Source organism: Cavia porcellus, unplaced genomic scaffold, assembly GCF_034190915.1.
Source record: "Cavia porcellus strain 051 isolate PalLab524CR breed Dunkin Hartley unplaced genomic scaffold, mCavPor4.1 scaffold_8, whole genome shotgun sequence".
NCBI classification, from domain to species: Eukaryota; Metazoa; Chordata; class Mammalia; order Rodentia; family Caviidae; genus Cavia; species Cavia porcellus.
The window spans coordinates 37,173,504-37,186,258 of record NW_026947491.1 but is presented as its reverse complement, the minus strand read 5'-3'; the positions used below and the strand labels follow the sequence as shown (position 1 = coordinate 37,186,258).

The following is a 12,755-nucleotide window of genomic DNA, read 5'->3' as shown; positions in this document are numbered from 1 at the left end:
GAGCTAAACCTCCAGCCCCTGAGTTCAGATATTTCCATTGTACAGTTTTCTTTGCATTGAAAAATAAAGTTTGAGATCAACTTCAGTGAATTAGTGGGACAATAAACAAGCAAACAAGCATACAAAATGCTGGGGGGTGTAGCTCCGTGGTAGGGCACTTGCCTAACATAGGGTCAATCATCAGTAGCACAAATAAGTAAAAGTAAATGATACCCCTTAGAGTTCAGGCTATAACTTTGATGTCTAAAGGTAGGACTTGGGCCCCAGCCATCTATAGTATAGCCATGCAGAAGGAGAGCTGAACAAAGTAGAAGTAGCAAAAGGGTGGGGGCGACTACCTTCTTTTGAATGTATACATGATAAAATACACATAACAAAATTTGCCATTTTAAACATCTGCAATTATACAGTTCTATGGCATCAAGTACATTCACACTGATGCACAGTCATTAGCGGTATCATCTCTACCACCTTTCTATCCTCCCAAACAGACTGCATAGCCATTCAACATTAATATCCCACTTTCTGACTGTGAATTTGACTATTTGTGCTACTCTGACAGGTAGACTCATACAGTTATCTGTCCTTCTATGATTGGTTTATTTCCTTAGTATAGTATCAGTGTTCATCTATGTTGCAGCATGTGCCAGAATTTTCTTTTTAAAGATCAAATAATATTCCATTGTATGGCTATGTCACATTCTGTTTTTCCATTCATTTTTTGATGCATACTGGGGTTGCTTCTACTTTGTGGTTATTGTGAGTAATGCTGCTATGAACATGGGTGTATAATTATCTGTTCAAGTCTCTGCTTTCAATTCTTAGGGATATATAGAAATAGAATTGGTAGAGCCTATTGTAACTATTTTTAACTTGTTTGAAGAATAGTCATACTGTCTCCCTTCATAGTGTACTATGTACACTATTTTATATTTCAACATGCAATGCAAGAGAGTTCCAACTTTTCCACACCCTCACCAACACTTGTTTTCTGGTTTTTTTTCTTTTAAAAATAGTCATACTAAATGAGAGTGAAGTGGTGTCTAATTGGTGTTGATTTATGTCTCCCTAGTGATTAATGATATTGAGCACTTTTTCATGTGCTTTACACTATTTCTGTATCTTCTTTGGAACTATGTCTGCTCAACTCTTCATGTTTCAACTGGATTTTTCTGTTGAATTATAAGGAGTTCATTATATTGTTTAGATATTAATTCCTTCTCAGATATATGCTTTGTAATATTTTCTCCCATTCCACAAGTTCCCTTTCTACTCTTTTGATAGTATCCTTTGAAAGGTTTTGATTTTGATTTAACTAAATTTACCTATTTTTTCTTTTATTGCCTATACTTTTGTGTCATATTCAGCTAATCATTTGCAAATTCAATATCCTGAAATTTTGCCCTATTTTTTTCTTATAAGAATTGTATAGTTTTGGGGCTGAGGATTTAACTCAGCGGCATTAGTGCCTGCCTTACAAGTGCAAGGTCATGAGTTCAATCCCCGATACCCCCCAAAATAAAAATAATTTTATAGTTTTATTATATTATGATTAGGTCTTTGATTCATTTTGAATTAATTTTTATATATGTTATAGGGTAAGGGTCTAAATTTCATCATTTGTTTTGAGAGACATCAGTTACCCTTTATAGAAAGGTGCCTGAAAACTGCCTCTGCTTCTGCTTACATCCCCTTGGCCACAACTTGGTTACAGGGATACACTTAATTGCAGGAAGGTGAGCAACCGGAGGGTTTAGTACAAGCTTGTTATCGTTTGTATCTAGATGTCCCTCCAAAGCCTCATGAGCTCATAGGTAGGGTTTTTCTGAGCCAGATCTAAGGTATGTGATGCTATGATTAAGGGTATGTGGCACTAAATTACTCCACTGATTAGAATTAGCATAGTTTTGCGTGGCATCACCCGAAAGACTAGTAGTCTAGATGAGATAAAAGGGAAAGGAAGACCAGCAGCTGCTGCTTTGCTCATTGTCTTCTGCTTGTCACACCATGGACGTTTTTTCTTCTGCAATGCCTCTCTGACATGCTACCCTGCCTTGGAGCCACCTGATTATCAATTGAAACTTCTACAAACTATGAGCCAAAGTAAACTTTTCTTCCTTTAATGCTGTATGTCAGATATGTTTGTCTCAACAATGAGGATAGTAACTAAGACAAAGTTACTCTACAGTTTTAAAAATTTAAAAATGTTTTCCTTTTTATCTTTTTCTTCACTTCTTCTTCCTTTTCCTTCTTTTCATTATCCTGAACATGTTGTAAAAATAATGTTATGTGATAATGTATGTTCAGATATCTGCATTAATTTTGAGAGCAGGATAGCTGAAGTCTATGCAGGTGATAATATGCTTGAAGACCTAGGATAATATTCTAATAGAAATAAATATAAATGCTGATGGAGGATGGAATAGTTTTTCAGAGTTGGTAAGTATAGTCTAGTGATATCAATCTTACAACTGAGTCATCAATGATTTCCATTATCCTGCTCAGATACTTTAGCACTTTTTAAAGGTTAAAGATGTATCCACTTTGTATCTCAGCATCATTTCTAGTGTTTTTCAGTGTACCTTCTTTTAAATAAACAGTGCTGGCTGCAGTGGAGTTCGGCCTTCTTCAGAGAAGTTTTTCACATTTAACTCCTATTTGGAAGATATTGACAGAGGGATAAATTTCCAAGCACCAGAATCATATAACATTGCTTGGGTTATTCAAAAAAATTGTAGGTTTGTGCAGTGCATATTTGTAACCCCAATTACTTGGGAGGCTGAGGAGGACTGCAGGAGGACTGCAGGAGGACTGCAAGCGTGAGGCCAGTCTGGGAAATTTAGCAAGACCCTGTCTCAGAACAAAATACAATACAATACAATACAATACAATACAAAATAGTCATGGAGCACAGCTGATTCTGCCTTGGAGTGGTCGATGCTGGTGAATGGGCTGATGGAGGAGTACAAAGAGCTCTTCATCGAACTCTTTTTCAAGGCTGGCAGGATGGGGAAAACATAGGGAACTGTCCTTTCTCCTAGATGCTCTTCATGATTCTTTGCCTCAAAGGAGTTGTGCTTATTGTCTCAACCATGGACCTGAAAAGGAAGGCTACAAACCTCCAGAACTTGGCTTCTGGGATCCACCCACTGTTTATGACCTTCAACAACAAAGTCAGAAAGGATGTCAGTAAGATTGAGGAATTTCTTGAAGAAGTGTTATGTGCTCCCAAGTACTTAAAGCCTTCACCAAAACACCCAGTGTCAAATACTGTTGGCATTGATATCTTTGCCAAATTCTCTGGTTATATCAAGAATGTGAGGCCAGAGGCCAATGAAACACTAGAGAGAGGTCTTTTGAAAATACTGCAGAAACTGGCTGAGTATTTGTATTCTCCCTTACCTGATGAAATTGATGAGAACAGTATGGAAGACATTAAATTTTCTAAGCATAAATTTCTGGATGGCAATGAAATAACATTAGCTGATTGCAACCTGGTTTCCAGACTGCACATTGTCAAGATGGTGACCGAGAAATATTGCAACGTCAATATTCCAAAAGGAATGACTGGCATCTGGAGATACTTAACTAATGCTTGTAGTAGGAAGGAGTTCACCAATATCTGTCCCAGTGATAAGGAGGTCAAAATACCCAACAGTGATGTCATAAAAAGACTTACCAGGTAAAACAGCACTTACAAGAGAGAAGTCTTCAAATCTTCCTTTAATAATACATCTTTCCTAACAGACTGCCCCTCTTCCTGTGAAGTAGAAATGTATTTTGCATGAACTTGCAGTTATTCAACATTAGGATCGAGGATAGACAAGGTACAGTAATTATTTTAAAATATACACTACTAAGCAGTATTACTTTAAAATTCCTTTTCCTTGCCTACTTCCCTGTCACAGTCTCCTTTTCTCCAGTTTGGAGTCACTCCATCACAAGCTCTTCACGTGTGAGGCAGTTTGCAACCTTCACTATTATGTCCATGGACTGTGTACAGAGGGCAGAACTTTTGAGGTGCAATGTTTAACTCTTAAAATAGTAGCCATGACATCAGTCAGCCCCAAACTGGTGCATTGTACAAGGAAAATTTGTTTATTTATTTATTTAGTAGTATTTCATAAGAGCACATGAAGGATTGCTACTATATCAGGAACACTTTTCAATTTAGTCTATCCTGGATATGTACTAAAAGCTATCACGACTAGAGAAGAGAGCCTTCTGCAGAAAATCACTACAGATTGTTGTTTTCTTTGTAGGTGATTTTAAAATTTTGCCTAAAATCATTTATCCTTCATATGAATTACGACATCTGCCACTATGTGGAAGCTAAAAGTTTAGAGGCAGGCATGGTATTCTCAAGATCTCAAGCATTTGATTCTTAAAGGAGAAATCTATGGACACCTGATTCTCTGTCTGAATGTGTCACTGGTCGTGAATTTTGCCCAGTATCATTTATTTGGAACATTATTGCTTTCTTTGTTTCACGCAGCTCCTTTTTAAACAACAGTAAACCTTGCTATTTGTAAATCTTTTGAGTAATACTATATAAATCGGTATTTAATTATAGCAGTATGATGATTAACAATGTAAAAATTAATTCTTACAGAAATTAGCCTAAGAAATGTAGACTGGGTTTGCCACAGTAACAAGTGAATTTTGTTTCTAAAGTATATCTAATGTAGATCATCTAGAGAATGCATTATCCACCATATGTTAAAAATGATAAAACATTCTCTTTCCACTTCCATTTACTGTTAGACTTTGCATGCAGGACTGTTCGCTGTTTTTGGATTAAACTGTAGCTTCTTTGACTCTCAAAAAAAATTAAAAATAGTTGGGGATATAGTTCAGTAATAGGGTGCCACCTAGAATGCTGAAGGCATTCTCAGTACTACAAAAAACAGACCATTTTACATTACAATAATGGTAAATGGTAAGTAGCAAAATAATTACCAAATTTTTCTATTCCAAACCATGGAAATGGAATTTTCTTTTTTTTTTTTAATTTTATTTAAGGAGAAAAAAAAAAAAAGCAGAGAAAGGGTACCAGTTATATAGATTTACAGAAAAAAATAAACAGTAGGATATCACTAGTTAATGGATTACATTTTATCATCTTAGAAATAACTGTTCTAGTTACAAAATTAAAGCTTATAAAGTGGACATTCCAACAGTGAGACTGCAAATAGTTCTGTTCAATGATCCAATAAAACTCAGTAATATCATTATCTATCTTATACACTTACATATACATGCAGTTATATCATTTAGAGCACTTTCTTTTCCTCTCTTTTGTACAATGACAATTACACATTTTGGGTGGAAATGGAATTTTCATACCATGTATAAAGGATAAGCAGCAATTTCTGTCAAGTAATTCAGATGACAAAAATATGAAAAACATTTACACTTTACTTGTCTATTAGCTCTTGAATCATGTAATTCATTGTTTTAAAAACTAGCATCTGAGATTTTACTGATATTTATGCTGTACTATTTCGTATTTGCATAGAGTAACACCACTGAGAATTAGATGAACAAAGTATATAAACATTAAATTTAGAAGTATTATTATTACTTTGGGCAGTACTAGAGATTAAATCCAAGGCTTCACTAGACTAAATAATCACTATGTCAGTAGGATATGTCCTCAGACTATAGAAATCCTGTGGTTGTTTTTTGTTTGTTTGTTTGTTTTGTCTTTGGGATACTGGGAATTCAATCCAGGGACTTCCTGGATTGAGCTACATCCCCAATTATTATTATTATTTTTATTATTGTCATAATAGTAGTAATATTTTACATTTTGAAACAGGGTCTCACTAAGTCAGTAGGTTGCCCAGGCTGGTCTAAAATTTGTGATCCTCCTGCTTCAACCTCCAACGGTGGTGGGATTATAAACCTGTGCCGACACACCCACTTTGGAAATCCTGTTTCTTTTCATTCTTTTAAAGAAGGCTATTTGCCTTAAAATAATAGAGTAGATTTGGGAGTGATAGAGGAATACAAGTGAAACAGGATCAGCCATAGGTTAGTAATTATTGAAGTAATGGGTACTTGGAAGTTTATATATATTTTTTTAATTTTGTGTTTGCTTGAAAATGTCCATAAAAAAGTTTAGAGCAAATAAAGAAGGGCTGTTCTGTTAACACAGACATTTACCTAATTAGATTTTTCTATCAGAAAAATAGAAAAAAAAAAAGATGTAAGAGCAAAGTAACATACATACCTTTGTAGTAGAAATCTTTTTTTTTTTTTTTTTTTGGTCTTTTTCTTTTTTATCGGTACCAGGGATCGAACTCATGACTGCCTGCTTACAAAGCAGGCACTTATGCCACTGAGCTATTATCCAGCCCCTGTAGTAGAAATCTTTTGAAAGGGACAAGTATTGTTTATGTTAACCACTCTGAAAGAAATTATACTTTTGCTTGCTGATACTAAATTTGAACACCCAATGGCTTAATAGAAACTTCCTGTTGAGGCAAAAAAAAAAAAAAAAAAAAAAAATTCCCATGACAGTGTATGCCATCTTAAAGTTGAACAATGAATAAGAACTCTAATGCTGATGACATAGCCAAGGTGGAGGCCCATGAGCAATTCCTACTGATGAGCAGGAATCAAGGGAGAGATTGACTTACTTCCTAGGATTAACCCTCACAGCTTGCCTGGTGAACTCATAGAATTGTTTCTTCTTGTATTCAGAGTTAAGTCTGACATCTGAGCTGTTGATCGCATTGATTAATTCTGTGGGATTTCACTATGTCAATTATTTCCTCTTTCATTTATTCAGACTTTCAGTCCATTAGTCCCACCTTCAAGCACATGTAAATGTGTTTATATCTCTCATAATTTGCCCTCTTCCTCTACTAAGATGGTTCTAGCTACCTTTTCCTCCTCTTCTTAAACAGTTATTTCAAAATAATGGTATTTTCTCCTGTTTTCCAATTTTCTCTACCTTCAGTAATTAGACTTCTGTGCATACCACCCTATTCCTAAAACTGCAGTGGTTAAAAAAACAAGCTGGGCATAGCAGTACATGTCTATAATTCTAGTGCATGGAAGGCTGAGGCAGAAAGATAGCCTCCGGTTTGAGACCTGTCTAGGATTAATGAGTTTAAGGGCAGCCTGAACTACTTAACAAGACCTTGTCTCAAAGGAGAAGAAGAAAAAGAAGAAGAAGAAGAAGAAGAAGAAGAAGAAGAAGAAGAAGAAGAAGAAGAAGAAGAAGAAGAAAAAGAAGAAGGAAACCACGAGTTGCATAATTAATAAATCTAATGATCAGTTAGAAGTTTTTGCCTTAGTTAATTTCTCTGTTCTTAAATAATTATAAATCAGATACAGGATTTTTGTTGGTTTGTTTGTACCAGAAATTGAACTCGGGACCTCTTGATTGCCAGGTGCTTTGTAAATACAGTTTTATGTGCTTTGTAAATATTAGCTTATTTAATTCTATAACAACCCTGGCAAGTAGGCAGGGACAGAGAGAGAGAGACAGAGACAGAGAGAGATTAACTTGAAAATGTCCTTAATAAACATTTCACCATTTTTCACTCATCATCTACTTCTATAGCTGTTAATGTTTGCATTTGTATGGTGAATTGGTTTCAAAGATGACAACTGTCATAGGTAGAATAATGCTACCCCTCATCTTCTGCTAAACACCTGGATCCTGCGAATGTGTTAGGCTACAGAGTAAAGAGGAACTGAGGTTTTAATCACCTGGTACGGAGAGTATCCAGGTGAGCCCATGGGAGCCTATGGAAACCACGGAGTTCCTTAAATGTAGAAAATGCATTTTCCTTAAATGCCGAACAGAAAGTCAGAGGAGGAAAAGTGAAGACAGAAAACAAGGTTGGAATGATGTTCTGTGAGCCAAGCATAGTTCACTGTTGAAGGCTGTGATGGCTGAGGGAGAGACCAGAAGCTGAGGACTGAAAGATGGTTTTTAGATGTTGGAAAAACTGAGGAAACCACCTGTCTCCTAGGGTCTCCAGAAGGGAATGTTGCTGCACGATGCCTGCACTTTAGACAAGTAGGGTACACTCTGGCCTTCTACACCTACCAGACTACAACAGGTTTGTGTTGTTTTAAACCACCAAGTTTTGGTAATTTTTAAAGTAACACTCCTTGAAAACTCACACTTAACTATTCTAGGCATCTTCTTTTGACCCCATAAAGGTTGGTGTCCCATTGTATTTATGTCTTTGGGGCAACTTTACCTATTCTCATAGTCTTAATCACTATCTAAACCACATCTCCCAGATCTCTGGTTGTAATTCATACAAAATCCTGAACTTGGGATGTGTGCTATTTCTGACAGCCTGAAACACTTTGTTTCAGTGCCTAATAGGCAACTCACATTTAGCATATAACCTTCTCCTTAGGCACACCATACCAAACAAAAACCAAATCAAAATCAGTAGTTAGGTTCAATGTTACCTCATGGAGAAATTTGATTCACTTCTCATCCAATTCAGTTTGTGAACAAAATTCATTTTTTAATTTTGAAAGAATTAAATTCATGGACCGAGGCACAACAAAACACAGAATTAAATTCATGAACCGAGGTACAGTGATATACTGAACCCACCAAAAATTGCATACACACTTCAGGAAAAGATAGTATGGATATTTTTTTCAACAGATGGTGCTACTGTAGTATGGGGGACCCTAGAAGATACTATATTTTGCAGTAAACTCACTATATTGCTGGCCCTGAAAGAAGAAATTAAAAATGCATGTGTACCAACCTCAATGACAGATTACCCAAGCAGTAGTTCATCATACTAATAAATATCTGGAAGCTGATGGACACCACTTTGAACACCTCTTATAATTGTAGAGGTCAAAGGTAATGTATCAATCTCACAATGTCTCAATAAATTTAGTATTAAAATATTTAAACAGGGGCTGGGGATTTAGCTCAGCGGCATAAACGCCTGCCTTGCAAGCGTGAGGTCGTGAGTTTGATCCCTGGTACCGGAAAAAAAAAATCTCTCTGTAAAATATGTAAACAGGTTTTTCTTCTGAAGTGTATGTACATTTTTGGTGGACTCTGTATATGGTGGTACCTCAGTGTATTAGTTACTTTTCTCATTGATGAAACAAAATACAGGCACCCAAAGTTAAGGGAGAAAAGATTTATTTATTTCACAATTGTAGAGGTTGTAGGCCATAATCAGCTAACTCCAAGGCAAGGTGGCACATGGTAGAGAGGCAACCATTCATGGTGGTGAAAGACACCAAAAGCAACGAGAGAGAGACAAGATTCTTTCTGTTCCTTATATTGTATGCAGGCTACTTGCCATAGGGTAGGCACCCTTACTTGCAGCATTGGACAGTGAATCAATCACAAACTCTAGATTCAGCCACCTCTGAAAAGCCTACCACCTATGACTGCATGAGGCTTTGGGGGGACATCTAAACATGAAACATAACAGTCAGCTCCCAAAAGTAATTCTTGCCATGATACATCTATAGCTATATGCATATAAATTTATACTTAGGGATCATTACTCAATGTTTTGCTTACTCATCCTCTAAAATCCTAAGGAAGATAAGTCTTATTGATTTTTACCTCTTTGACATCTTTCTATAGTATTTCCTTCTCTCTGTCCCACCACCAGCTCTTTACTTTGTTACTTGCCTGGTTGATTATCTTTACTTCTCTCAATTTTACTGAGAGCATTCTGACTGTTACTTTTTGCTTAAGTTATGCATCATCACTTGCATCTCCCTAGCTCTCCAATGTGGCCACCAGAAGTACTTCTCAAAACACAATCTAATCATATTACTTCATTTCTTAAAAGTCTCCAGTGTTTACTCATTCCCTCAAACACAAAACAAGGCATAAAAAGATTCCCAGACCAATTCTCCAACGTGGCTTCTTGACAAGCTGTGCTATTTAATGCCTTGTGCCTTTGCAGTACTATTCTTGTTGTTTGGAATAGTCCTCACATATTCTAGCTGCTGTCCTCTTAAGCATTACCTCACTCATGAAGCCTTCCTTGCTCTTCCCAAGTAGAATTAAACACATTCTCTTTTGCTTTCCTGTACATCTCCATCAGAGAACTTATTACTGTTGTATTTATTTTTCTGTCTTCCTTCCCCAGTAAACTTTTTGAGCTCCTTATGAGTAAGAAGCATATTTTATTTACTTCTGTATTCCTAGCATGTAGTATAAAGCCTACACATATAAAGCATACATTAATTGAATACAAGCAAGTTTTGTCTAGAGTCAGAGAGAAGCAGAAGGATTCTCAAAAAACTTGTGCTTATTGGAGGATATAATAAAATCCTGTTGAGCCAGATAATGCCGTGAACTTCATTTATAATCCTTTAATTGTAGATCAGCCACTAACTGGAAAAAATAATTTAGCACTCTATGTCTAGTCTAGGGTCTAGTGTACAATCTATGGCTAAGAAAGATGTATTGAACAAACAATTGGATATCCAAAGGTATGAAAGAATAGAGTACATGATGAGTGGAGGTTAACTGGGAGGGAAGAGTAGGATTCTGACATTACTACAAGGAGCAATGTCAAGACACTAGACATAGAAGTACAAGCACAGCAGGTTAGAGAAAAACAGTGGATGCCATAGAAGATGATATGTAGGTAATGGGAGACTGAGGTAAAGACAAGGAGATGTGTAAATAGGCAGGCAGGGGTACTCAAGGATATAGCTCAATGATTTAGCTGTGAGCTGATGAAGTCTGGACCAGGAGATATGGATAGCAATAGAAAAAAAAGATGTGTGGAAGATGAAGGAAAGATCCTCTAGAGAAGTTAGTCAGTGACTCCATAAACAGAGAAAAGGAATGAAGAATGATTCCAAGATCTTATGCCTCAGAGAAATGACCAAATTAAGCAAGCCGAGAATAGGGAGCTGACTTTGCAATAAAATGCAAGCATTTGGTTTTCCCAATAGTTTAAGATAGAAACAGAGGAGGGATCACGACCATTTTAGAAGACAGATTAAGAGATAAACAGGTTTTTTTCTATAAACCCTGCAATTGTTGTTTAGTGTAATCTATAAAGATTATTGTAGTTGGGCTGGAGGTTTAGCTCAGCGGCATAAGTGCCTGCCCTGCAAGTAGGCAGTCATGAGTTCGATCCCTGGTACCGATAAAAAGGAAAAAGACAGAAAAAAAAAAAAAAAAGATTATTGTAGTTGATTAATAGAGAACTTGAAACACAGGTAAGGAAAAAGTTATCTGCAATTCAATCATTAAAGTATATCCTTTGGATAATTTTGATTTATAAATATGTATTGTATCATACACTATTGTTTTTCAATTAGAAACATTGTGTGTGTGTGTGTGTGTGTGTGTGTGTGTGTGTGTGTGTGTGAGACAGGTTCTCGCTATACAGTTCAGGTTGGCCTTGAGCTCACTTTGTAGCCAGGCTGATCTTAAACTTTCAATGATCCTCCTGGTTTTAACTTCCTGCATGCTGTGACTATAGGCATGCACCACCATGCCTGGCTAAGAAATATCATTTGTCTTGTCTTGTCTTGTTTTGTCTTCTTTCTTTCTTTCTTTCTTTCTTCCTTTCTTTCTTTCTTTCTTTCTTTCTTTCTTTCTTTCTTTCTTTCTTTCTTTCTTTCTTTCTTTCTTTTTCTTTCTGTACAAGTTTCAAACTCATGGCTTCACTTGCCAGGCAAGCCCTTATGCCACTGAGCTAAATCCCCAGCCCAGAAATATTATTATTATTTTTTTTACTGACAATCTTCTTGGACTTTTAAAAACATCTAGGGTAAATAAAGCATATATATTTCCAGTGTTCTAAAAATATTTGAATAGCACAGATTTATGTGTTTTTTACACAGGATCTTTCATTGTAATCTTTCTTTAGTTCTGCTACTTTCATTCTTCTCAAGGAACTACTCTTAGAAGGTTGATGTATTTTTTTACAGAACATTTTCAGTGCATAATTCCATTTGCACACATTTTGTATTTATAAACATTTATTATCTATTCAGATGTATAGCTATACCTCATATATGCTTATATAAGTAAATACTCATGTATGACATGACTATAATTACCTCATAATATTCCATATTATGAATGTGTCATAAACTTACTAGTTGATGGCTGAACATCTAGGTTGTTTTTATTTCTGCATTTTAAAATTCTGCAACAAAAAACATCCGTCTCATATTCTGTCTTTATTGGGAATTCTCCTGTTTCATTGTTGAATATACTTGTGTTTATTCTTTGTCATGATGAAGTAGGTTTCTACTATTCCTAGTTTACTGAGATTTTAAAATCATGAATAGTTGCCAATATGGCAAATGCTTTTTTTGGTTTCTGTTGAGATGACATTATTGTTTGATCTGGGAGTGTGATAAATCATATGTTAAGAGGTAATCCTCATTGCATGCCTGAATTAGCCTTTCTTGGTAAATTAATCTCTTAGTAATTTACTACTGAGCTCAATTTATTTATATTTTATTTAAGATTTCAGATCTATCATCATTTGTTGATATTTTTAACTTGACCAGGAACTGGCTTCTAGATGTTTAAAGGATGTGTCATTGCAAATATCAGAGGCTTGAAAATAGACACACACTCGGCAGCCTAGGAATCTGGGATGTCTTCCACATAGCTCTTGTAATAAGTAACTGCTGTGGTTCTTATTAAAAATAGGAAAAAGGATTTCCAGCCCCTCCTGTGCTGGAAAGATCCTGCCTCTTCCCAGGCCTCTGATTTGGAGAGCAGGGCTAGAGAGAGCCTCATCGGCAGG

The 12,755-nt window shown here is 36.0% G+C and overlaps 1 protein-coding gene across 6 annotated transcripts in view; it reads left to right on the top strand.

Annotated features, from left to right (window-relative positions):
- Positions 1 to 3,026: 3,026 nt before the first annotated feature.
- Positions 3,027 to 12,755, top strand: part of LOC106029027 (chloride intracellular channel protein 4-like) — an 81,471-nt gene continuing 71,742 nt past the window's right edge. For all 6 annotated transcript variants that reach the window (XM_063254608.1, XM_063254605.1, XM_063254610.1 and 3 more), the window contains exon 1: positions 3,027 to 12,754. In XM_063254608.1, the coding sequence (XP_063110678.1) occupies positions 3,042 to 3,686 (645 nt within the window). In that variant the 5' untranslated portion in view covers positions 3,027 to 3,041 and the 3' untranslated portion in view covers positions 3,687 to 12,754. The remainder of the gene's footprint in view (position 12,755) is intronic.